The 27,237-nt window shown below is 39.7% G+C and overlaps 1 protein-coding gene across 9 annotated transcripts in view; it reads left to right on the top strand.

Moving 5' to 3' along the window:
* Pur-alpha (Purine-rich binding protein-alpha) overlaps positions 1–24,921 on the top strand; it is a 43,584-nt gene extending 18,663 nt beyond the window's left edge. For 5 of the 9 annotated variants that reach the window (XM_076130884.1, XM_076130886.1, XM_076130887.1 and 2 more), the window contains exons 3-9: positions 3,927–4,039; positions 7,520–7,684; positions 9,732–9,910; positions 15,241–15,346; positions 15,768–15,914; positions 16,648–16,725; positions 17,420–24,921. In XM_076130884.1, coding sequence (XP_075986999.1) covers positions 3,927–4,039; positions 7,520–7,684; positions 9,732–9,910; positions 15,241–15,346; positions 15,768–15,914; positions 16,648–16,725; positions 17,420–17,455 — 824 coding nt within the window. In that variant the 3' untranslated portion in view covers positions 17,456–24,921. The remainder of the gene's footprint in view (positions 1–3,926; positions 4,040–7,519; positions 7,685–9,731; positions 9,911–15,240; positions 15,347–15,767; positions 15,915–16,647; positions 16,726–17,419) is intronic. The other 4 variants (XR_012960117.1, XM_076130885.1, XM_076130890.1 and 1 more) reach the window with 4 other exon arrangements.
* The last annotated feature ends 2,316 nt before the right edge of the window (positions 24,922–27,237 follow it).

Raw genomic sequence — 27,237 nt, 5'->3', positions numbered from 1 at the left:
ATCTCTCCATTCCTTTACATTCCTACATCTCATCACATTAATAAAATTCAGTATATTAACATTTCGCGCTAGACACAAAACGTAGGTACAAACACCAGCTATTTTAATAAATTCTCGTGAAAAATGATAAATGTACAACGTAATTGTGTCAGACGTCACTTTTTCATATTCAAAAAATTAATATGTCTGGCATTTGCGAAAGTTACTCTACCGCAACGTAACAGTATCGGCGAGCGAATTCAAATGAGCTTTACTTCAATTGTGTTATAGCGAAATTTCAGTGTCTAATTTAGTAAAAAAATGATTAGCCATTTCCCCCGGAAGCGTCCCTTTTGCTCATGGTTGAGTTGTTCCGAGATGTTCGCACTTCTTCTGCTGCCTACAGACTGTAACAGACGTGTCGACAGATCTGTCGCGACAGTTCAATACCGAAAGAGATAACATTGGACAACAAATGTGACATTTTGCGTCATAAGTTGTAACATGGTACAGTAAACTTTACGGTTTCAGTGTATGATTTGGACATAAGCATAACTTTTGAGTTTCGTCCTGTGTAGATATCGTCAGCAGTAATTAATGGCAACCAGATTAAACAAATGAACTATACTCTGTCTAACTCTTGCCGATGGGTTATTGAAATCGGTCGTTAGACCTTTGTACAACAGCCGCGCTTAGCGACAAGTACGTCATGTCTGTAGGCAGCTTTACCCCGACTCGTGGCGATAAAACACGCCCAATCGCTTTCACTTACGTACAATATTTTATAATTTTCGTCGCTTTTCACCATTTTTCGAGCGATTCCGCGATGAATATTGGCTAGTGCTGTTCTTCTCCTACTAACTACTTGAGCTAGGAATTAAATTGAACAAATAAAGGATGTATTTTCGTGATGACATTTATTACTGATCTCGAGAGTGTAAGTTATATTGTATCACTTCAGTAGTTTGTATCTTAATCCAAACTAATATTGTAAATTTTAAAGTCTGTCCGCTGCGACGGCTAAACTACGGGTTCAATTTTAATAAAGTTTTGCCTGAAAATATTTGCAGACTTGACTTGGCTCTCAAATTTTATAAAAAACAACCTTTAAATAAGGCTATGAAATTAATAATAATAAATTAATATGTTACAAAAAAACGCATGCTTCACGGGTCATCTAGTTGATAACAATAATTAAAAAATCTAGACTAAGCGTATATAGTGGAGCTCGACGGGGGTCGTTACTCTCGGTTTTATTAAATAAGTCGGTGTATTGGCGCCCAACGGGCACTCATCCAAATGTGTGCTGCGACGAAAGCTTAGTTACAGCAAAACAATATCACTTAGTCTAAACCTAGGACACACACTGGACCATAGATAAATAAAGTCTTAAGCCTTATATAGAATTGAGTCTAAGTATTGTATCTAAGACTTCATTTATTTTTGTCCTTGTTGTATATTTCGTCTTTCCTTTTGTGTTCTTTTTTTTGTATATTTTTTAAATCTACTGTCATACTTTGTTATATTTAGCCAAACTTAAACGTAGATAGCTTTTTAAAATAACGTGTTTCTACTTTTAGCCATCGCAGAAACTTAATTTGACCTACCTTAACAACTATATTCAATATACAAGTTTCATGGACTTATTTCGTGATTTAGTTCCCTAAAAAAGATATCTATCGCTAGTGACTGTCATAAAATATCGAATTAACTCAATAAGAGTCAAACTTCACCCCTTTAAAATACAATTAGAGTCAGTGGCATGCGTCCCCTTGTTCTGAGAGACATGGTGGACAAGCCCGGCTATTAATCAGACGGTTGCTGTGCAAATACCCGCGTTTTTAGCGCCCTCTGCCGGGGGGCGGTCGCATGCCCCGCGGTAATTATACACAATACTGATTAATTTATGAGTACCTGGATAACTGGATATCCATTGGGAATTTAGTTTTACTTAATATAAGCTTTGTTCAATTATATTATTTTTATTGAAAAAAGTAACTTTTGATAGTTATCTGAAATCTCTTATAGGCATAGCTGTGCTTTTTTGTAGGGCATGGAAACAAGGCTGACCTATGCCAGATCCTTTAAAATTCTGACTGACAATAAAAATACCGAATAATATAAAACAAGTCTCTTCTAAGCCTTGTAAATTTCGACATAGTTAATACACATATCCTAGATTTATCTTTCGGCAATGTAGCTTATCTTTACTAATAGATCCATTAACGAGTGATATCCGAGACATTAGGTAAAGCGGCTACAATAACATTTATTTATCCTCCTGTGTACTGTGTACTGGATACACGTGGCTCGCAGGACGTATATTTAGGTCAAAGTATATAAAACGAGAGGTTCCCGATCTATTTATATTGTAAACGTAACTTTCCACGACCAAACCGACAGTCCTGGGAGGCTCTGCTTGCTCAATAAACTCAAGAGGTTGATCAACTTTCTTTGAGGAAATATCACCATTTATTTGTGAATATTAGTTATTAAATAAGCCATAAAATTAATTAGTGAATAAGACCACTCAATAAAATTAAACGATATTTTGTAGGAATCGCCAGACATGGGACGAGAGCAGAGAACAAAGGTCTGACATGGCTCTCGTCAAAATAACGATTAAACCTGTCTGTAGTACGTCCTCCTAAAAGCATTACAGACAAAATCGCGTCGATATCCAACACAAAGCAATTATAATACCGGGGACTAATGGATAACGACTCAAATCGCAATAGGACGTCATTGAAAGCTCCGGGCCGCGCCCTTTCGCTATCCTATTACCGTCTGTCTGTACCTACCTAGACTTAGTACTGGTAATTAGTGTATAGCTGAAATCTGGGCCGAGTGCGGGCGATCCGGGGCGATCCAGGGCGAGCTGGGGCGAGTTAGGGCGACGTGGGACGAGAGGGGCGTTATCGAATGTTGCGCGGTGCACTCGGCCGCGGCGTTGCGTGCACCCAACGTAATTCATCACACGTCGATTTCTAACTCACTCCATAACTCTTTGTGTATTACCGTTCACCTATATTACCGCCTATTATTATTATTATGATCGTTAAATATAACGTAAACAAATACCGATCGTGTTAAATCATTGCCAGGCTTTGTAATTCAGTATATTCTAGATGAAGAACTCTCAGAAAAATGCCTGAATTTTTATGTCGCTTTTATCTCGCTCGTTGCGGATTGTAGTATTTGTCTCTTTATGCTTTGTTATATACAAGGAATAAATACCTTATTCATCATAATATTCAGAAAGAATGTTGGCATATTTTTTCGGTGGGTGACAATGACGCAGGTAGTGGCGGGCGTGATCTAGGCACCAAATATAGACTTTAATTAATTAGGTTAGCTCGTCGACGCGAAATATTACGCGTTACGTGAAATTTTATAACGTTACCAGTTAAGGATGGGTCATAAGTTTCGAGTGGAGTGTAACCCGGCTTGTTTTCAAACTGTTGAAACTGTTGAAGGGCTATAACTTACGTCAGGATTGTAACCACGGAGTACTTGAAACTCTGATTGAACAACGGACCCTGATGGATATGATTTTAAATGTAATATTTTACTCAGTACGTAGTTGAAAGGTTCTCAACATACGCGTATCTATGTAAATTCTTTGCTCTTCTTCATAAAACAACTTTCTTAGGAACAACTGTTAATTTTCATACTTCTTGTATCTCTACTTACTCACAGTGCTGATCAATTGACACTAAACAACAAGCGAATTTATTTAAAAAAAACTGTTCGAATAGGATAAAAAGGGAATATTTACAAAGGTGTCCAAAATGGGACATCCATTTCTGGCAACTTTTATCTTAGAAGAATTTGAAGAACTCAAAAAAAATAACGAAAAAATATAATAATAGTGTTTGAATCCAGCATGAGTGGAGTCGTCATTGGTGCTTAAAATGTTGTCTAATGCTGTGTCATGTTGTATGCAGGTCAGCAGCCACAGGAGCAGGAGTTGGCGACGAAGATGCTGCAGATCCAGTCCAAGCGGTTCTACCTGGACGTGAAGCAGAACCGCCGCGGCAGATTCATCAAGGTCGCAGAGGTGAGCCACCCTCTCCCCTCCGTCTACCTCCTCCTCCACACCTGACCCTGCTAGGCGACTCCTTAAGACTAACGAAATCTTTGATAGGTGTAACCGAACAAATTGAAGACAAATAGCTGCAGGAGAAAGCAAATAGAACCTAGGCTTACTTCAGAAGACACTCGGTAAAATCATGGATTAACTTTGGGTTTCCTTCAGCATTTTATGGCACCCATCTTTGTATTGTTTAATGAATAAAAACTTCATAAAAAATGGTTGCAAATAACGCTCTTGAGGGATTAATTTTATTTCAGTAGGTAATTATTTGTAAGACTTTAAAACCAAAGTGTGCCAAAGTAATATGATTAATAAATTATACCTATATGATGAATGTAAGTGATCACGTGTATTTATTTATAATTACATAACGCATTATGTAAAGTTATTACATAGATAGCGGTAACGATACCGATAAAGCCGGTATCTACGGATTGTTTGTAATTGTGTTACGAAATATATAAGGCTTGTTTTACATCAGAGATGTACGACTTTCTGAATATAGCAACAGGCCACTGCATGGATAACGAAATGATGAGCTGCTGTTCTGTCACCCACACCGCTCTCCTAAGATTTCTCTTTTTTTTCTGTTTCATCTTCTGCGGTTTGTTGCTATATTCAGACTCACTAAGTAAGCTGGCGCGTGCTACAAATTAGTGTGTAAAAAGAAATTCCATGCAATTCGTGCTATACCCTGCCATAGTTATCTTTGGCACAGTCTGATTAATATGAATTTTTCGTTACGGCAGTGATAGTTGAGTGGTATAAGCTTTCGCTTCCCATGAAGCGTTAACATTAGAACTAAAGGCTACATATTATATTGATCAGCATCTCTTAACGTATGACAAAAATACACTTTTTCGTCCAGCAAATGTCCAACATACCAAGGCTGGTATTAATTAATGAAAACTTCATATTGTGTTAAAAAATCGGTTTTATTGTATGAAACGTTCTTAACACGCCTCATATGAATTGAAAAGATAATAAACAATTTTCTCTGATTTATACGAGCCTGTCAGTTTATACTGAATTAATGATATTACTACTGTGTTTTACAACACAATACAAACAAAAATAACAAGTGTATTTGCATTAAAAAAATAATTAACGATTAAATTAGACGTAAGTGGTTTCACAAACGTGACAATCACGCACTGAGGTGATAAATTAATCATCGTCTTGAACACTCGCACGATCGTCGCAACATGCTTGTAACAAAAACGGTAGAAAGCACAAGTGTCCGCGCGGTATGTGATGGATGGGTGTGCGATAATTTGAAACATTCCTAGCACGACACGAGAGAAATTAGGCGGTACATTCTGTGTTAATACTTTGTAATGGAATCGGTGGAACTTTCAAATGTTAGAAACTGATTTATGATGTTTTTTTTCCTTTGAATTGTTATCTGGTATGTGCGTTCATAGTTGTACGCTTTGAAAGATTCCACAAATGTGTGGCCGTATAGTAGTATTTGTACAGTGTCTCTGTGCTTCAGAGGGTACTATGAAAGTTGATCTCAGTTAAGATTTCAGACGTTCTAGAGATTAGCCTACTAAGGCTGGCTAGAACGATGTCATAGGTTATTATTACAGAAGTTTTGTGATAGTCGAAAGCACTCAGTTATGTCTAATACCAATATTATCATGACATAGCAGCCTTTAACTCCGACATAGCACTATACCAGATTTGTGATGGAAAACTGAAGAACCTGTTTGTATAAGTTCCCCGTTTTACATGCTATAATAAAAAGCTTTGCTTAATATGCTTATAAGATTTGTGGTTATAAAAACATACATTTGTCAATAATATTTTATGTACAGTCATAAGCAAAACTATGTGTACAAAGTCCTTTTAAACTTACTCCCAGTACTAAAACAATTGTCACATTGTTACTATAATTGAATTGACGTAATACCAATTTTCTTCTTTTTAAAGACAACTCACTAAGGATTGCTCTTGTGTTGCGGGGACTTTGACCAAACAAACAACGGACACAAAGTACAACCAGACCCGAAACAGCTCATTTGTGAATCGCATAAATAATTGCTCCGTGTGGGAATCGAATCCACGACCTCTCGATGCAATGGTAGCGGTGTGGTGACCTAAACCATTGCGCCACGGAGGCAGTCATACCATTGTTGTAGTATAAGTTTGAAATCGCGATAATTTTACGTTCTCATTGATAGAAGTCACTTTTATATTGTTCATACAAAGTTTAACGCGCGATTGTACCAATATAATTTTTTGTGATAGGCTTTTATTGAACAAAAACTTTTAAGTATAAATGAATATATAAATAAGTCAGTGGTATAAATAGATGTTCTAAATATAGATCTCGATATATTTGCGTGTTCCTCGTGTTCAAATTGTTTTATATTGCTATTTCATTATCTTGTTGTCCAACTATCTTGCGTAATCTTTAAATGGCGTTGTATTAAAATTAGTGGTAGGCTATATAATTGGTAATTTATATTACTTACAGTACCTCGATTCTGTACATTCGATACTAACGTCGCGCTATCGAATACTATACATTACTATCGAGCTACTCGTTAGGAAACCGGCAGCAATCCGGCAGAGAATCGCGACCTATCGAGTATCGAAAACTTGACATTTAAAGTGAGAAAAAGATTCGTTCTGAAATTTTTTTCTTTAAATAAAATTTTATTGGTAATAATTGTTTATAAATTTATTTTAAATATATTATATAGTGGATAAAAAATAATCATGAAAGGTATTATTCTCATAAATAATAATTAAAGTCTACTTTAAACGGTATTAGTAAAAATAAATGAATAATATAAAAATATCATAATTAATGTTGTTCAACGAAACATTATCAACACAAAAAAAGAATCAGCGTCTTTTTTTTTCTACGTTGAAGCAGGCAAAGGAGACAATACCTTTTCAGCCTACTTGGTATCGTCTTCCTAAAATTATCTAATATAGAATATTTAAATAATTTATTAAAATTAAAAATGGAAAGAATATTTTATTTCGAATTGCCCCTAAGTGCGCTCCAGCAAAAAAAAATAATTTATTTAATTTTATTTTATTTTAATGTTTGGTGGAAAATGGCGGCATTGAAGAACATAGTACTTGCAAAAATCCGCTAGGGGCGCTGATCAATTTTTCATACAAAATTTTTCGATAGCGAGTTGGTAGTCGATACTCGATAGTTGTACAGAATCGCGGTACAGTACTATGACGTTAACACAATTATTACTTTTTGGACAAAGTTAGTGAAAACAAGTAACTTTCTTTTTTTTGAGGCAAGTAGAAAACATAAAAATTAGTCGTTATTTTATTAATTTAAGAGTCGGCTGGCTCCCTGTCACATGGGCCTAACATTTTAATGGTGAAACATGTGTGTATTCCTTCCTACTGGGTGTCACAGGCGTGACGTTTTGTATGTATATTATATGTTGTGTTTGTATTGCATAGATCGGTGCAGACGGGCGGCGCAGTCAGATCTTCCTGGCGATGTCGACGGCGGCGGAGTTCCGCGACCACCTGTCCAGCTTCAGCGACTTCTACTCGTCGCTGGGCCCGCCTAACCCCGACAACGTGCCCGACGACGGCAAACTCAAGTCAGAAATGATGCTCAAGGTCTGTGCTTTACCTAACTTTATTTATATGTATTAACATCGGTCGGACGGCATAGGTGACATGCAATAACGTTGCAAGCTCCCGCAGTGTCCGTAACTTGACAACGAATTATATTATTTGTGGACTTTCACGGCGATAAAAAGGCATTTGTACAACAGACCTTAATCGTCGTTCACTTTTCTAGTGCAGTCCACAGTACAGTCTACAAGTGGCTCATGAGAAGGTAGAAGATAAAAACGGTATCAGCAAAGCCTTAGCCTATAGGAGATAAATGCTGGTGTAATTTTGTAAAGGTTTAGACTAGTGCTAGTGAGGTTTTCAGCGACTATTTTATACGTTTAATCAGACGATTTGATTCGCAATACAATTCGGGAAATAAGCAACTCATTTTACCATTTGCTCTCTCTTTAACTCAGAACTAAAAAGTCGGAAGTACAACCCCATTATACGGTTAACAAGTAATAATATAGAGTCGCATGACTTTTATCAAGTAGCGTGTGTACATGAAACGTACAGCAGCGTACAGTAACGTACAGTAATGTACAGTACAGTTTAAAATATCAACACCGGCGATCACTATCGACCGGTACGGTTTACGAGCCGAGTTATCACGTCACGGACTAACTCTTTACGGTCAAAAGTCAATGAACATTTGCACTTTAAACTAAGTATTGTTTTATACCATAGGAGTAGAATAAATGGCCACTAAAGCCGAGAGAAGTAAAGTTTTGATCCCAGGTCTTCAACAATTATCATGCCAAATGTCATTAATATGGGTAAGGATGTAATCGACAGATAGACACAGTTTTTGTCTTGAAAAAGGTCAGGTGTCAGTTTGTGAGGATCGTAGCAAATGACGTTCTTTAGTCTCTGCCTACCCCTATAGGAAAAAGGTGTGATATTATGTATGTATGTAGATGCATTTTTTCGCATATTAGTATGGATATTATATGAACATTATTTTACGAGACGAATATAAGTTTGTAGTGAAAAGCTCTGAAAGTGATTTTCAGTCTTATTTGTTTGCTACAATAGCGTGAAGTAAAGAGTAAAACTCATTAAGTGCATATCGACCGCTCTTTGTTTGACATTGCATCAACTGCTTTGATATTACAAGTGTATCAAGTCCAAAGATTTTCAGTGCAATTGCGTTGTAGTTCGTTGTTGAAAATAAGAAGATACCTCTTTTTCACGACAATATGCCTTTAATTCTGTCATTCAGCTTAAATTCACAGTCTATAATAATGTAATTCGTGCCTCGTTAAAAGCTCGTTTTAATAACCTCTTGAACTTTAATAAGCCAATGTAAAACGTCATATTATAATGCAACGGGTCTAAAACGCGATAGATAATTAAAGGTTAGGTTACCTTATTGGTAAACCCGACGTTTCGATCGAATTGCATCGACCGTGGTTTGTGGACAATGTAAGTCTGCGATGTTTAGTTAAGTTATATTGAAACAGATAATCAGATACATAATTACTATAGTCATACTAATAGAATACGGGAAATTAGATCGTACACTTAAATTAACAAAAAGACCTCTTCAAAATTATACTCAGTATAGATTAGGCATTTTTGGGATTTCTTTAATTTACTACAAATGTTAAGAGCGAGTTTTCTGATTTACTCTCTAAATAAGGAAAGTAATATACAAGGAAAATATCGTTTCATATTTTAGTATAATTTCATCTTAACAGGGAAAATAGATCCATCTTAAATTCTGTATAACAACTCGACAATTATGTTATAGCATATTTTTACAAATAGGTAGCACTTAGTGTACAAGAAATTAATATTATTAAAATAAAATATATTTTTAATTACAAATTATGTATAATTTCAAGCACTTGTGATTCGTCCCCATTTTTTTAGCCTTTATGTCCTGCTGTGGGGTTCATGGATGAACGTAACATAGAAAGCGAAGTAACTTTACAATTATAGATAATGTTTGTTTTGAGTAAGTTAACAATAGATAAGTTAGCCAAGTATGTGGCTGCTAGTAGGGCGGTTCACATTTGCTAAAGGCCCGCGTTGTGGTCGGCAGGACAACCGGCGGTACTACCTGGACCTGAAGGAGAACTCCCGCGGGCGCTTCCTGCGCGTGTCGCAGACCATCACGCGCGGCGGGCCCCGCTCGCAGGTGGCGCTGCCGGCGCAGGGCATGATCGAGTTCCGCGACGCGCTCACCGACCTGCTCGACGACTTCGGCACCGACGACGGCGGGTATGTCGCGCTACGTGCACGCACACGCACGTATACGCTCACTTTTTGAATGGTTGATTGACATATGGCTATATGTGTTTGTTGAAAAATTTTATAATTTTGTTCAATGTTTAAAAAACTTTTAGTTTATGGTTATATTTCATGTTTGTTAAAAGTATGACGGCTATGTAAAACACAAATATCCAAGTGTAATCATACCATAATAAATGGCAACTTTTCATGATGTTAACTTTACACATTTGTTAAAGAAACTTGCTAATTGATTGCATTTTCAAATAATCATTTTGAGTATTTTGTAGCGCCGAAATTGCACTGATTTTTCGCTCATGTAATAATAATGTACAGTGTAAGACTAATGCTACTAATGCTAAGTAAATAGTTTACGCAGACGATAGACTAACTAGTCTGCCAATTATGGCCAACACTACATAAAACTTAATTATAAAATTTATTCATTTATTAATTAACTTTAAATTATTAAAGTCTATCGTCTACGTTCATCATCAGTGTGATATCGGCGTAAAGTTAACATTAAAGTCAAAGTTTGCCAAAATTTTAAAAGCTTGATCATATTGACATCATGCGTGCACTAACCTCGTGCTCGTGCTCGCGTATACGTAAATGCGTGCACGCTTTCATACGTACACGCTTTATACGACGCCGCGTACACGTCGCTGTAATATACAGTATACGCACACATATGCTATTGCGTGTGTATACTCATGACGCACACACACACACACACACACCTCCCACATGGACATACTAACAATATTTAACACTGGCAAATGCACTGCAAATGCATTATAAGCTATATCTTCAGTTTTATGTTAATGAGGAGCTTTACAGGCGTTTGGGAAAAGGCGTGATTTTATATACACCTACGAAAGTCGCTTAACTACTTGATATTAACTTTATCAGCCTAGCCTTTCTTCCAAACTATGTTGGAGTCGGCTTCCAGTCTCACCGGATGCAGCAAAATATCAGTATTTTACATGGAGCGACTGCCTACCTGAACTCCACAAAATTGATACTATCTTTCTTACGAAATATTGGTGCCAGATCAAATTTCATCCAAAATTACGTTCAGCGATTTTCGAAGTTATGTGCATATACGTAAATCCAGTTTAAACCAGAAGTAATAATACATATAAAATAAAAATATGTTAAATACATACGACTGTCACTAAAAATAATATAAACTCTGTCTTAAAAACGATAAATTTCTATAAAATTCTTAAACGTATGAACAATCTTATTGTTTCTTTGTTGAACATAGAGGTATAATGCAAATATGCGGCACGCATTACAAATAGCACCGATAGTAGCGGCACACGATATGTTATCGAATCTTAATATAACGTAACTGTTGTGAGCGTAAACTTGTATTTAATTACATTTTCTAGGTTTTTTTACGCACTGACTAGTGACTAACGTGGATAAAATTTTCGATATGTTTAAATTTTAGGTTAGGTCGTGTAATTTTTATTTAATGTTGAATATTATTTTGAAATGATAAGTATAACAATTATGACGGTAGTCTGAAGCTTGTAAAATTAATTATTTATTTAATCAGTTTTTCTAAAAGATATATTATTATATGGTCGAATACTCAAATGTAACTAAATTTTAAGTTACACTTAATTCTGTGCTGCCACTTTGACGTGTGTTATAGCGATAGATATAACTTAAAGCATTACTTAATATTGAGTGTCACTTGAATATTTATACATAGTGATATAGTTGTCTTTGTGGCGCGGTCGGTAGTGTGGCTGTATGCGACTGTTTATCTCGAGATCGGTGGTTCGATTCCGATATTATTAGTCTTTTGTAATCCATGTTATAATTTTCTGAATAGCAGCTAGGAGTTTGGTTATGTGCCCCGTATACCACAATAGACTCGCTCCCTATTGGGACTAACACTGGAAATGGCGAAACGCGGGTGTTTTTTTATTCACCTCTGCTGGCACCTATAGGACTAACATGCGTGATAGCTATATACAGTATGTATTCCTCTGTCTACACCTTTGGGTATAATGGTCGTGGTAGTTATATGTTTCAGATTATCATAAAATAACTGTTATTCCGTTTTCGAAGTGACATTGCAAAACTATAACACGACCTTATAATATTTTCTATTTGTGTACAATATAATAAAGTATTAGTATAATTGAAGGCTGTCGCAGTGATCTTGTACGTTTAATCTAATTACCGGTACCGTGCGCCTTGTACCGTGCACTATGCACTGTGTACTGTGCAGTGCGCTACCGTGCGACCGAGCACATGGCCCTCTGTACCGCACGGTATCGATTCAATGCATTTTACACTCGATACGGCTTACAAAACCGAAATGTATTAGATAGTGTAAGGGCTGGTAGGAACAGTCTGAATGTAGGGTAGTCTGAAATGTTTACAAGATTTGTTTTTGATGTAGATTGACGTGGTCGGTAGTGTTATAGACTGATCGTTAGGTCCTCCGTTCGATTCCCGGGAAGGGCAATGTGCGATTTGTCTGTTCTTATTTTTAATTGAATATTTCTTAATAGCAGCCCGTATTTTATCAACACATAAGGTAGAAAATTAATAATTTTGAATTAAAAAAATTAACTTACGTTTACAAATAAATAACAACGGACACAAAGTACAACCAGACCTAAAACAACTATTTGTGTCACACAAATAATTGCTCCGTGTGGGAATCGAACCCAAGACCTCTGACGCACTAGTAGTGGCGTGGCCTAAACTATTTTTATGTAAAAAAATACCTCTGTATATAATTTACAAATTCATAGAAAAATACAAGCATTGATTTACATTAGCAATGCACTTTGCAATACATCCTGTAAACGACTTATAGAAACCGAGCAGCCCTGCCAGCGATCGATGTGTCTGAATTATTAGTCACTTTACAGCCGGCCGGCGGATTGTCAGCCCGCAAATTATAGGCTAGGGGGCTTCTTTGATCCCCACTCTGTAATCTAGGGGGTATTTTTAACTGAGGGTGCAGCACTCGGGGTATTAGTGTGTCATTTACGAATGAAATGAGTGTTTAGGAAATTATAGGTGTTGTGTAGTAATTACTGGTGTTAGGATACTTGCTTTCTTTTAAACAGTTTGTAGAGGAGAATGCACTATGTTTGTCATGGTACCTGCTCATTAGGGAACTTAATCTAGAAATGTATGAAAGTTGGCTAATAATTTTAGTAATATATCTTTTATGCCTGTAACAAAAAAATAAATAGTTGGACCTAATAATTATACCTATTAATTAAAACAGCAGGTTTTGCCTAGTAACAAAGCAATGGCAAATGTTGCATGGTAACCAGGTTACCGTAGACCCTATCTAGAGAAAGGTTATTGAAACTGTTCGTAAACAATTAACCGCTATCTAAACTCTAGTCTATTAGAACAACAATGTCAAAAAGCCAAAGAATTCTACCTTTGAAATCTAACGAAACGGATAATCTTATAGTAAAATTTTAAACATTAGCATTTTCTAAATAAAGATAGGGTATCAAACTTCAATATTCTATTTAGAAATAGTATTTGAAACGTCATAACGAACCTGTAATTATATACGATTTAACAAAGACTTTTAACTAGCTATTATATCAATCAGTTTGCTATTCCTTCAGTTATACACTAATAACGCATCGACTAATGATAGGGCTCGCCATTCACTTGTACTTACAGACTATTTCAGTACGCGATGCATTTCGTACTGTTTGTTATTGTCGCGCCTAGATTTCATATTTGTAATTTTGACAAATGTAACTATAAAAAAATATGGCCTAAATTCCGGTTATATGTATTCAGTACCTTAATAAAATGATTTAAAGTAGGGCAGATGGGAAACAGATGAGTGAAAGATAAATTGTTAACAGTAGGTTAGTTAATCCCTGTATATATACCATTTGATACAAATCGCGTGCGTTGAGGAGTGCAAGATTTGCCATAGCTAAAGTTAACCCGAGTGCAGAAATTTAAAATAAAATAGAATAAACGAGTTATGGTCGTATTTCAAGTGGTGCATGAACACTGAAGTCAGTTAATATAATAACAATAAGTTTACGAATTAACATCAGAATCTACATACTGGATTTACAGTTCAAAGCTGATTTAGTAATACCGCTAACATATAACTGAAACTTACAGATACCTAGGGATTAAACCAAAGACCTAGAACTAGCGTCGCCTAAAGGCTATCACTAATAGGATAGGTGTGAGCGAGAGGGCAACACACGACGCGCCACGCGTGCGACAAGGACAGAGCACACCGCTGTGTTATCGGCCGCACATTTTGATTGATATTGCGTAAATACGGCCTACTTTCACGCAGTTTATCGCAGGAAGTGATTGCAGAATTCATTAATGGCTACATAGTTACATACACTGATCGCTATCAATGTTCAAACAAGCTTGTAATCCACGCCCTCGATGTACGAACTAGGTTATCATGACCCGCGGGTTAACACACACATGCCGCTGTCACATACTGGATGGGTGATCGTTGAACAAAGTAACGCTATCGCGAAACTCGTATAGTTTATAAAACTGAGTTTATGTCGGAATTGGTGTTGTGAATTTTGAGATCAACTTAGACTTAGTTTCTTGATAAAGTCGTATTTTAAAAGCTTTTATTCATCTTGTACTTATCATTGTTCATCGATCTTTATCTAAGCTCTAACTCAGAAGATAATGGTTGAAGTAGTTTCATTGTAATCAACCATTATTCTGATGACAGCTTCGAACGACCGGTTCCAGTAACTTTCAGAGATAACAGGCTCTTTAAAAATATGATTTTTTGGGATAGTACGCGTGTTTTACTGAGAAATAGTATAATGTTGGAATATAGCAACAAGCCGCTGTGTAAAAGGTGAAAAGTAATCAAGATATGTAAGCAAAAAGCTTTTGCTGTATTCAGACACCGTGATGAAATTTACTTGGAACCGGCCGTTAGCAATTTTAAGATATAAGGATATACGTAACTGGGTATCGAATCCCGACACTCAACTCAAAATATTGTTAACACACCCCCTCCCTATACATGATATACAACTATTGGATGATAAAATTTAAATTGTTACTTGATTTTAACGGATTTCTTTTTTTTCTGATTCTTGCCTCTTGACGCCGTTAGATGGGTCCCGGCTGAGGCGGACACCTGGTATGACTCGCGAAATTCACTAGTTTATACTATCAAATGGGGGGTAATTTGACAAATTTAACAACTATGTGTATAGGAATGTAGTAATCTTTAATTTTCTTGAATATTTCCTTGCACTGTGCTATGTTACGTGTGGTTATATGTGGTTGTTGGTGTGTTACAGCTTCAAAGGCGAGCTGCCCGAGGGCCGGCACTTGCGCGTCGATAACAAGAACTTCTACTTCGACATCGGACAGAACAACCGCGGGATCTACATGAAAGTTAGCGAGGTAAATATTGCACTGTGATATTTTACTAACATTTATATCTAACTAACATACAACTAAGAATATTATTAAAGTTTCCAGTGCGTATAAACTGCGTACACGTTAATATACGTGCACGCATGAATACCTTGAAATACTAACATTAAAATGAAAATGTAGTAATAATCTGGATTTGTAAGATCTTATGTAATTATAAATAACGCATTGAATAAAAGAGCTTGTTTTGATACCTTTATAATCCAACAATAAAATAAGTAACATATTTAACTACTTGTTCCCTTGACTAACTAATTAGAACCCCATTTTTATTAAATTCAGTAGTTTGTTCCTATTCCCTACTAACAATAAGTATGTATAATATAAGTATATGTTATATTAGTATAATACAAACGGTGTGGTTGAACAATGTAATACGTAAGTGTAGTGCGGTACATGGTCGCCGTTGCAGGTGAAGAGCAACTTCCGCACGGCCATCACGGTGCCCGAGAAGTGCTGGACGCGCTTCCGGGACATCCTCGCCGACTACTGCGACAAGATGTGCCGCGCGCACCAGCCCCAGGACTCGCACCAGGTAAATACACCCCCTCCACCGACACACGCCCTCCCCCCACAACATACTCTAGCACCGTCCGCATTACCCCTACAACTTATAGAGAGCTTTGAAATGCGCGATTTAACTAGAATACAATGAATAATTCTATGTCTTTTCAAATTAAAACAGCTGCCTCCAAGTCGCAATTGTTTTAAATGTAGTTATACCTCACAAACCTTGCATGCAAGGTGCTCTACTAAGTTGTTCAAAATTCCCACCTCATATCAGTCCCTACCATACCATCTGTCCTTACAATTCTCCCACTCCCTTACACACTAGCCTTTTTTACTTCTCATCTGTTGTCATCTTGACGTAAAGTCCTGATGATATATCAAAAATTAGTTAAAACATTCTTATTTAAAACCAGCCCCTCTGCTGTAGTCTCTTAGATTTTATTTATACTACAGTTTTCGACCAATTCTGACCCTAATAATATAAATGTTTTGAATTTTCCCATTCATTATTGCTTGGGGTCCACCCACACTTATCCTGCCGTCTACCTATGATCTGATGTGTAAATAAGTTCTATAGAACACACAAATTACAATGCATGCTTTATACACATGTCTTGTTTGTATAAATGATCTATTACAAGTTTTAGTTACCCCTTGATATGTACGAAGTGTAGTAGACGTGTTAGACGTCTGTATGTGAATGTGTGTGTGTGTGTGTGTGTGTGTGTGGCGAGATGATCAGATGACGTGTGCCGCAGGGAGGCGCGGGCAGCTCGGGGGGCAGCGGCGCCGGGCCCGCGCCCGCCGACCGCGCCGCGCCGCGCCCGCTAGACCTAGTACGTACACCACTGCATTATACTCGATATAAGTGCTTTTTACGTACATTTACCATATACTGGCCAAGTATATTTGAATATATGTATTTTTGAATTTCATCATGTAGTTTTAGAACGTTCATATTTTTAATAGTATTTATGCATTTTATCTTTTTATTTGTTATTTAAACATCTTTTTTTCTAATGTAGAAAAGTAGAAATAATACATAATATTGTAACCGTTCACCATTAATACCAACATCATTGATACCAACATATTTCTAAACCATAGTCCTCATTAGAAACATAACATCTATGTATTAGATACGTTACAGGGTGACTATATCACATAATAGTGTGGAATTACTCACCCTGTTTTACCGCAACTGATATTTTATTATTTTAAAGCTATATTATCATCGTCATCGCATCGTCTCGCTTGTGCTGTTATACACCGTGACCACTGATTCATTGCTTTCTTACTTAATTGTTATGAAACATAACGATGACTTAAAAACTTTATTCTTTGCTGAGTGTTTGTATGTAATGAGATGAATCAGTGGTGACTGTGTTAGGGTTACGTGCACACATTTGTACGTGGGTTGTGTACGTATACGTGCACGTGGTGTTGGTGACCCGCCTGTACTGCTGCATGCTGTAGTATTGTATCATGTTTTGTGCGTGTACGTGAGGTGACAGCGAGTGCGTGTTGCAGGACACATTCACGGGCAGCGCGCCGAACCGGATTTGATGCGAGGGCAGCAGCGCCTTCTACTGAGCTCGCCGCCGACGCCCTCCCCCCGCGCGAGCCTCCCCCGGTCTCCGCTCGGCTCCGCTCGGCTCCGCTCGGCCCCGCTCGGCTCCGCTCGGCCTCCGCTCGGCTCCGCCCGGCCCCCGCCCCCGCCCCGGGTCACCTGATGCTTTATTATTATGTGTATATAGTATTTGATATGATTATTGTAGTTATGTATACTCGGCGCCGCGACGCCGCGCGCAGTTCTCACTATGGTACTAATGATGTTTGCACTTTGACGATTTTATTTGTTGTTGATGATTATTATTGTGATAGGTATGAGTGCGAGGGACGAGGGCCGTCGCTCTCCACCTCTTACGTGTTCGTGGCCTTTTAATCTAAATGATCGCGCGGAGCCGGGAGGCGCCGCACACATTTGTTTCGACATACTACTAACTTTAGACGGCTTTGAGCTTTATTTTTAAATTATCACTTTTTTTCTCTGTTTTTTTGTCTAATTTGTGTAAATAGTTTTCGGCGCACGATAACAAGAATGTAACGGAACGATTGATCGTTTGTAACGAGATGGAGTTGTAATTCCAGTAAGTCATATATTATTTTTGTTAAGTTATATGATATTAAGCGGCCAGGCGATACATCCGTTTGGTATTATTCGGTGAATAGGTAATAGTGTACATCCCTGGCTCGGTCGAATGTAACTACATAATAAAAATTCTGTTTAAAAAAAGTAAAAGTAAAAATGCCCACTTATCTAGTTCGTAGGTGTATGTGTTTTTTTTAATATTGATTATTTAATGATAGTGTTTTTTGTCTGTTTACACTGAGATGCGACAGGCACGGGTGTGTGATGGAGTCCGTGTAACGTTAGGCACCGGGTGTTTACAGGCTGGCCCCGGGCTCGAGGCGGGCGCGTCGTGCCGGTGTCGTGCCGCAGTCGCGCCGCTCCCGCGCCGGGCCCGCGGCCGGCTCGCTCGAATCATTAGATAGGTGACGCACTGCTGTGATATACTCGTAGTCGTACGATCCGACGGATTTAAAATGTAATTTGTGATGGACGCGGCCGCGGTCCATATCTCGATGTAGGGTTATATGTTCCAAATTCGATTCTAAATTGAAGTAAAACTTAATCGGCTATTTTCGATTGTTTTTGGACGTTAAACGGTCAAAATTTTTTGTGTATAAATTAAAAGGAAAATTGGCTATAAAATTGGTATAACAACATTTTTTGTTGACGTGTTGCTCGGCGAGGTTCTTAATCACTATAATATCAATCATTTTAAAAAAATATATGAATTTAAAAATGATGGTCATATAATGATCATAAAAAATTGGCTTGTAATTGCTTGAAGCAACTTTTTCAAAATTATTTTTTCTAAAACTGTGAGCCTCGCCGGCGGCCATCTTTGAAAGACACGTGTATAAATGTGTTGTTGGTATCGTTGTTTCCGCCTATATGTGCCGGACGCGGCCGGGTGCATGTGGATAGGTTAAGTTTGGTTATGTAAGCACCCTGTGTTGCGACCGACCCGCGCCCACTACTCGCCACACCCTCTATACAACACATGTGTTGCCATATAACAAATCTTGAACCAACTTTTTAGCAAAAATAATGTATTGGGATATAACACATCCAATTTTAACCAATCAAATTGTCATTTTAATCAATAGCAACACAAGAATTTTAATCAATATTTCTAGTGTGTGTGCGTGTGTGTGTGGCGCGTGTCGCGTGTGTGTGTGCGTGTGTATATATGTATGTACGTATGTATATGAGTGCGCAGGACGCAGTAGTATTAGGTCAGCACTACATCAGGCGTCGGGCGTGCCTTTCACTTACACTTGTATTTATGCATTTTTTTTTGTTTTATCATATTTTTTTAATTACGACTACACCACCCGGAGTTTCACCCTTTATTGGTAGCTTTTTGGCGGCGACGTTGGCAGCCGTTGCATCAATCGATGTCGTTATAATTATATGTAGTGGTCGTTGGTAAGTCTTGTGGCAATGTCTCCGAATAAAACATCAATGATATTGAAATAGTTTTCCAAAGGTTGCAGTCCTTTCAAAGCAAAAACAGATGTCAACTTATGTCTTATGAGCCCCATCTTGTAAAAGTTGCGGTCAATGTTGTTCGGCCTTATGGGTGTGCTTGTGCAACTAATTCAATGGTGACATTGTCTACAAGATGTTACCGAAGACTGTTACGCACATACAATGTTTGTATGAAATATTGAACACCGAAATTGTTAACTTTATCAAGTACACAACTATGTTTTATCTGTGCCCTAATTACGTACTTTTAACTAAAAATTAAGTTTTTATTGTCATTAATTTGCGACCTAAGTGTTTTATGAAATTATTTTTATTGAAGTTCTATCGATCTATGTGCCGCCATTTTAACTAACAATACGACGAAATATTCTTGTTTTTAAATATTTTCCCGTTTCATAAAACATTTATGTCGATCGTTTGTATGTTCAGTGTGTAATACTGGACGCTATTGTAACATGACTACTGTGATGACGTCACAACAGTGACGTGAATGTAAGCGCATGTTGAATGTAACGTCGAAGTCGGGAAACATCACAATTCTTGTTTTTAATTTCAATGTGCGTCTAAATAATGAAATATGTATAATAAAGTACGTATGTACGTTTGTTTATAAGTGCGCTCTGTAACTGCAACGTCATTGACTGAATTGTCGACTATGTGCGACGGAGGCGGGGCGGGGGTGTGGGCTCAGCGCCGTGACGTCATCTCGTCATCTCGTTATGTGGTAGCCATGTTTCTCGTATTAATGAATTGAACATAGTGTAACGTTAAGTGTCCCGGCGCCACCGCAGCACCGCCCACACCCCCGCCTCCTATTATATAATAAATATGTATTGTACTTGAACAATAATTGTATATTTTTCATATGTATTGTAAAATTAAGTTACAAATGCCATCGTAATAGGGAAACAGCTTCGCCACGAGTGAACCGAGCGTTAGCGCTCTACGAATATAATAGTAATCGTTTCTGTCTGTACGAGTAAGTGTTTAGTGCTCGCGCTGTGAGTGAGCGCTGACGGAGGCCGTCGTCTTACATAGCGTACTTCACCGTGTAAGTGACATAGCGATAGTAGGGCGCGGCCCGCGGCCGGGCAGTCGGCGCCGCGGCCGCGGGCCCGCGCTCGCTCTGCGTAGGTTAATTTACAGTACATTTTCTTCTGGAGACCATTATCTATATAGTGTGACATAAGTTGGTGGCGTCCGATAATGTGTTACATATAGAAAGAAAAAAATAAAAAAATACCTATATAAAAAAATCACTTCTCTATACGAATAAAATATAGAAATATAAAGACGGCAGCGGGGGCGGCGCGGTGCCGTCAGTAACGTAAGTTAGGATATATCGCGGGGCGTGACGTCACGGCGCGGGGGGCCCGCGCACTTCCTGTGAGTACAGATCTGATTGTGCGCGCCGGTGCCTGCGCCCGGCCACGGCTTGCGACCGCCGGCGACCGCTGGCGACCGCGACGTGACCGCGGCGCAGGCGCCGGCCCGCAGGGCGCGCGGGGCGGGGCCGCCACTGGCCCCGCCCCGCGACTAGTGGCTTAATTTTAAAACAAAACAACTTTATGGTACAAAATGTAATTTTAGTTCCATAGTCGTTTAAGATCTACAGAGTTTATATTTAGACATTGAATTAAAAAGAGGTGATTATATACGCTTCGGCGTTCAGTCAATAAAAAAATATAATTAAATTTAATGCTATATGTATAATGGAGATTATATCTAATGATAAAATAGTTAATTGTTGTGGAGCTAGCTATCGCGTGAGTTTCTCGTCGGCAGAGCGGCCGAGTGTCAGTGCTGCCCCCTGTGATACATCGCGCGGCGCGCCCCCCGCGCTCTCGCCACCCCCACCCTCTGTACGCCCTCTATACACCCCCCATACATCCCCATGCCTCCCCTCTGTCCGCCCCTCGTCCCCTGCTTCTCAGTCATTACTACTTAGGTTTATTAAGGTGACAGTGGCGTACGTGCACGATCGCTCTCCGATCTCTCTCTCTATTCCACTAATTGTTACTTCTGCTTAAGAAGCAAATCCTCGATAAATTCTAAATGTGTGTTAGATATATCTTGTTGTGAGCAACTGGGCGCCTTCAAAAGGCGTGTCTGTTCGCGTGGAGGCAGACAAGTGTTGTGAATTGTTTCGTGTCACATGTCTCGCGCGCCAGGGCCCGGCTCTCGTCCTCCTACACTCTGTTCGCTGCTACACTCCGCTGTAGTGCAGTAGGTAGCGATCGTGCCACGTACGTGCGCTGTCGTGTTCGTCTGCTATGTTCGGTCAAGAGTTTGGATAGTTCGCGTGTGCAGTCTGAAGTGATAGTCAATTATTATAATATTCATTATACGCGACTGCACCGGGGCCGCGGCGCGGGCGCTCGCCCCGGCCGCGCCGCGCCCCCGGCGCCCCCCGCGCCGCCCCGCGCCATCTACGTGTTAACTAGGTCACTATAGATACGGAACGATTCAAACAGCTAAACTTTAAAATTAAAAAAAAAATCAGAGTTATAATAGTACGTTAGTTTTAATTATATTTCTGATATTAATTGATGTTTTGCTAAAAGATAATTTATCGTTAGGTTTGATGTTGGGAGTCATCGAACCGTTTGTTTTACTGCGACTAGTGCGACTACAGCGACTACAGCGACTAGAGACTACACTGTGACACACCATTGATTGTTTTACTGTCCCCGTACACGCAGTAGAGGCGCGCGGTCACCGACCACCGCCTTACACCGCCAATGTACAAATAAATCATTTTATAATTACATGTAAGCAATACCACAGTACCTGAGATTGAAATAAAAGATGAAAAAATATTGTAATAGTATGAAATAGCGGTCGTATTCAACACAAAGTACTCGGCGGTATTGACGATTGACGAAGTAATACAGGATAGGTTTGCAAGTGCATATTGTGGATTTAGTTGGTACGTGTTATCATTTGGGCGGTCGAGTGAGCACACGGCGTCGGGACGGGCTCCACGGAGGCGGTTAGTGTACACGGTTGAAGGGATCACGGCGAGCGGCAGGACTTGTAGACATAGTGCCGATAGTGCGCGCCACGTATGCGACACGTACGCGACACGTACGCTTAGACGTGCCATAACACGCAACACGTTTGTTGTGATGACGCGCGCGCATTCATCACATGTATGTATTAGGGTACCCTTTGTATTTACGTCCATGACGAGGAGACGGCTTCAGTTTCACGTCGCCGTATCGTCCCCGCGGCGGACGGCGACATCGTATCATTTCAGTTTTCTCGTACGATAAGTGTGGCCCGCCAGTTGTAGGTGCGCGGTGCGCCGCACACATACCACTAGCGGATGGTATGATAAGAGAGCTAAAGTTTGGTCGCCCGCCCGCTAGGCGGCGCGCGCACCCTGCGACTAGTCGCCGCGAGACGCGAGCGACACGACACGTGTGCGTGTGTGTGTACGTGTGCAGTGCGCGACAGTCGCGGGGTGCGCGCGGCGCTGCGACGGCGACATGAGCTCGACTGAGAGTGGTCGCGACACGTCACGAGCGACACGAGCTAAGATATCATGAGGAGAAGGTGGAAGTAAAAAATGATACTGCCAATCGATTGTAGTTTATATTTAATAATGGTAAATGATTTGTAGACTTAAAAATGAAAAATAACAATTTCAACATAATTGTCCTAATATTTTATGTATAGTATCGATACATTCGGTGGTTCGGTGTCGTTCAAATGTAGACGCGCTCGCTCGTCGGCTCGGCGGCTCGGCGCCGCTGCGCGTGCTCGATGAGGCGGGTGTTTGGACGCGTCGGCCGCCGGGTGTCAATGTTTTTCTTAGGGAGAGAATGATGGATACTTACTGTGTTCCGTAGGATACCGAGCGACAGGGCGTTGTCTAGATAGGTTTGCACTTGTCGCGGGCGCGCGCGCGCTCGTGCACGCTGCGTGCGGGCGCGCGAGCTCCCGCGCCGCTAATAAACGCGACCGCGATCGCGAATGAAGCTAAGTTGTAAAAATTAGTCGGCAATATAAATGTTAGGGTTAGTGGTGACGGCATATTGGGTGTTGTGTATGAAGAGCAGGCGCCGTGGGGCTGCGGCCGGCGACACGGACGATACCGCTCCACTCCGACGGACTAACGTTGTTACTCGTACTATTATTTGCTTGTTCGTGTTTACTTACTACATCCCATGTTGGCGGATGAACGAATCATCTCATATGAATGGACAGGGACACCCAATATGCAACGGATTAGTCGGTAATGCGGATATCGTAACGTGTGTAACCGTGGGACTGACATGGCTCATGTGATGAGGATAAAAATTTTTTTGAATTTTTTTTCATAATGTCTAAATTTTCTCAATTCGTGTATGACACGGCTCGCTTCTTGAGACTGGTTTGATGTGTGTCGCCGCGCCGGCGCCGCCCGCGCCCCGGTGCGGTGTCGCCACCGGCGCGGCGAGGCGCCCCCCGCGAGCACTGCGCTCGCGCCGCGGAGAACCGCGCCCGGCGCAGTGCGCGCGGGGACGGCGCCGGAGAGATTTTGTATCCAAAGATTGTATAGTGTGATGTGTAACTTCCTATAGGTTTATTATTATACTAGTATTTTATATACTTGTTATTTTTCTATTGTTTGACACTAAATTTGGTGTAAAAATGTTTGGAACATTGACAGATCTCCCGATCGAATTTTAATGTGTAAAATTAATGCTTGTAATTTTGTATGTCAGTAAACTGGCAATAGAAGTAAATTCAAAATTCGATGGATAAGAGCAGTGTCTGTAACATTGGTTTATATATTGATATGTATGTACGGAACGGTCTGGGACTCTGCGCCGCGGGGCACCCCGGAACGATTGCCTAGCAATGTGGTGCCGACACCGCGGCGCGGGGGGGGAATATCGAACGTGTGAGATTGGCAGTCAAACTGCGGATAGATGGTGCTTGAGTGTACTTACGATGGATATCATATTATTTCTATTTTAAAACTGAAATTATCGCCTATTTATTTTGTATAAGCAATGGAAATTGTTATGAAATTGTTTTTGTCAAACTGTCCATGTCTTAGTTCTGTTTGTGAGCGCAACACGTGCACGTGACGCTGTGAGACGCGCGGTACAGTGTAGTACAGCGTGGTACATTGTGGTATTGTAATGGTGGCACGTTGCGTCCTGTGTGGACGTGTTGTGCAGTCAGTAGTGTCAGCCGTCGTGACGTGAGTGACGCGTGTCGCGGCGCGGCGGCGCGGCGTGTCGTGCCGCATGTCGCCTCATGTCGCGCGTGACGTCACGCCGCGCCGCCGCGCCGCCCGGCGAGGGAATCGCTCGACATACACAAGGCGGAATATTGGTGCGCGACTGCGACGCGCGGTGTGCCGTAGGAAAGTTTTACGATAAATGGTGAAAAAATAAAGAAATTACAAAAATAACTGACTTTTACTTTATTATTCCTGTAGCCCCGCTTTCTGCCGCTATTCTCTTACCGGCTACAGACCGGTTAAAGTTAATAGAACCTTCAAATAGGGTTGTAACTAGATTTAAACATAATAATGTAGAATGTAACCATAAAGGGTAAAGTAAGATGTTACCTGGTTCACAATCCTATCATTGAAGTATATTAGAAACCAAAACTTAGTAGGTGTGCTGCCTATCATGAACTGAGGAGTGCGTTTATGTCATTGAATATAAGGATGTTAGGTACTTTTAGTCAAATTAAACCAAATGGTCTCAGTTGTGGGGTGTGTCTAGTCTGTTGAATCACGAGTCGTTGATAATTTTTTGACAAATCAATAATTTTAGGCTTGATGTGCTAAGGTATTTTTAAAACACTGAACTTGTCCACACGTCGTCACTGGCCTATAAACAACCATTTTACATGATTTCGGTTTCAGGCAACATTCAGAGTTTGTTATAATTTTGTTATATTCTGAAGGCCTGCAAATCTGCAAAGGTACTGGACATCATTCTGTAACACAATTTTAAGTGGCGCCATCTGTGAATGCACGTTAGTATCTATTCGTTTGAGGGGATTAGGGTTGCTACCTGTTCGAGGTACACCCCTAGCCTTGCCCCTGAAGTTCGTAAAATTGAGATCTATTTGAGAAAGATGTCGCTACTTGTCGTTTGTAAATTTTAAGCTGATATCCAGCTGCATCCGTTGAGACTGGAAGCCGATTCCAACATAGAATAAAGGCTAGGCTGATATACTATTGTGTTTGCCATTACATTTTTTAGGTTCCTTGATTAACTTACCTAATTGTAACTTACTTACTCAATGAAGTCATTCTTGCTTTATTTTTCCCTGTATTCCGTCTGCGTTTAGTGTTGCATTTCTCCCAGGCCCTGATTTAATTTGGTAAATAGGAGTTTAATAATTAACGGCTAAGCGAAACTTACTACCTACTGACATACCTAATATTCATTATTTCTGTCCTGTCTGACAAGATTTATGAATGTGAATGAGGCAAGGGAAGTTTGTAAGGATCGTACCAAGTGGCGTTCTCTGGTCTCTGCCTACCCCTATGGGAAAAAGGTGATTTTATGTATGGACGTATTTTACAAAAAGCGTTTTAGTCAACTTACAATAGTTATGAGCATAAATGCAGGTTTACTTGTTAAGAATTTAACATAGACAGCTCTTCACTCCGGTCGATATTCATCATCCATTACTCGACATTACATTACCGCCATATCTGTGTAGTTATCGCTTTGAAAGCGTGATCATATCTCGATTAGCCGGCGATAGGGGGCGGGGGCGAGACGGCGAGGGTGGGGGAGGGAGGTGAGTGGCTCGATGGCAGCCGCCGCCCAAAGACATCTGATGGAGATATGCTGATGTACTTGACTGCTAAGATATGTCTAGCGAGAACACGACGTGTAAGTAATTTGTTAATTTAAAATAAAAATTAAGTCCTTTGCTTGTTTTAGTTTTTAAAAGGAAAGCTATAGGTACTCAGAAGGTTATGTACTTATTTGTCGTAAAGATAGGTATTTGAATTTGGACATAACGAACAACCACCCAACTACCTACATATTTCTGGTTCAGCACTTTATTTATGCATGGCCCATGGGACACTTTTACATACCTACTGCTTGCCCACCGTCGCCAATATTGCGCCGTCTTAAAGTAGTTTTTCAATAATAATGATTTGGTTTGTTTAAGATCTCAATTTATTAATGAGACGTCCATGTTTTGTCATGAGAATAAGTAAGAATCACTTTTACTGCGACACGAATAATTTTTCAGGTTCACCAATTTCATATAGACATTAGAACTTTTATCTCCCAAAAATCTTATCATATATGAGGTCAGATATCAAATCTCCACTATCACCGCGACGTGGAGTCACATCGAGTTGCACTCACTCGTATTAGGGAGGGTCGCGGAGTGCCATCGAGAGGGCTTTGATCTCCTCGCTCTCACTTCTGCTTATTTGCTTATTAAAGGATTTACTTAATTGAATCGACTCTGTCCTGTGAGGAAGGCAGGAAGCCGCCATTATTTTTATTTGATTGCTTGTCACGCACCAAATGTAAGGAGTTAAGGGTGTACCGCGATGTTGTCACTCACTGTGGTTATTGATGTTGGTTTTTGATATAATGTTCTTGCGTGTTGATTAATAGCGATTTGAAGATGTGATAGACGTGCGTGTACCGAGTTAGGTAGTCCTGTATTCAGCTTAAATAAAGTAGGACGTAGTGACAAATCTGTACCTAGTAATAAAAAGGGAACGTGGCTACTAAAC

This window comes from Anticarsia gemmatalis, chromosome 25 (assembly GCF_050436995.1).
Source record: "Anticarsia gemmatalis isolate Benzon Research Colony breed Stoneville strain chromosome 25, ilAntGemm2 primary, whole genome shotgun sequence".
Taxonomy (NCBI): domain Eukaryota; kingdom Metazoa; phylum Arthropoda; class Insecta; order Lepidoptera; family Erebidae; genus Anticarsia; species Anticarsia gemmatalis.
This window is presented reverse-complemented; position numbering and strand designations above follow the sequence as displayed.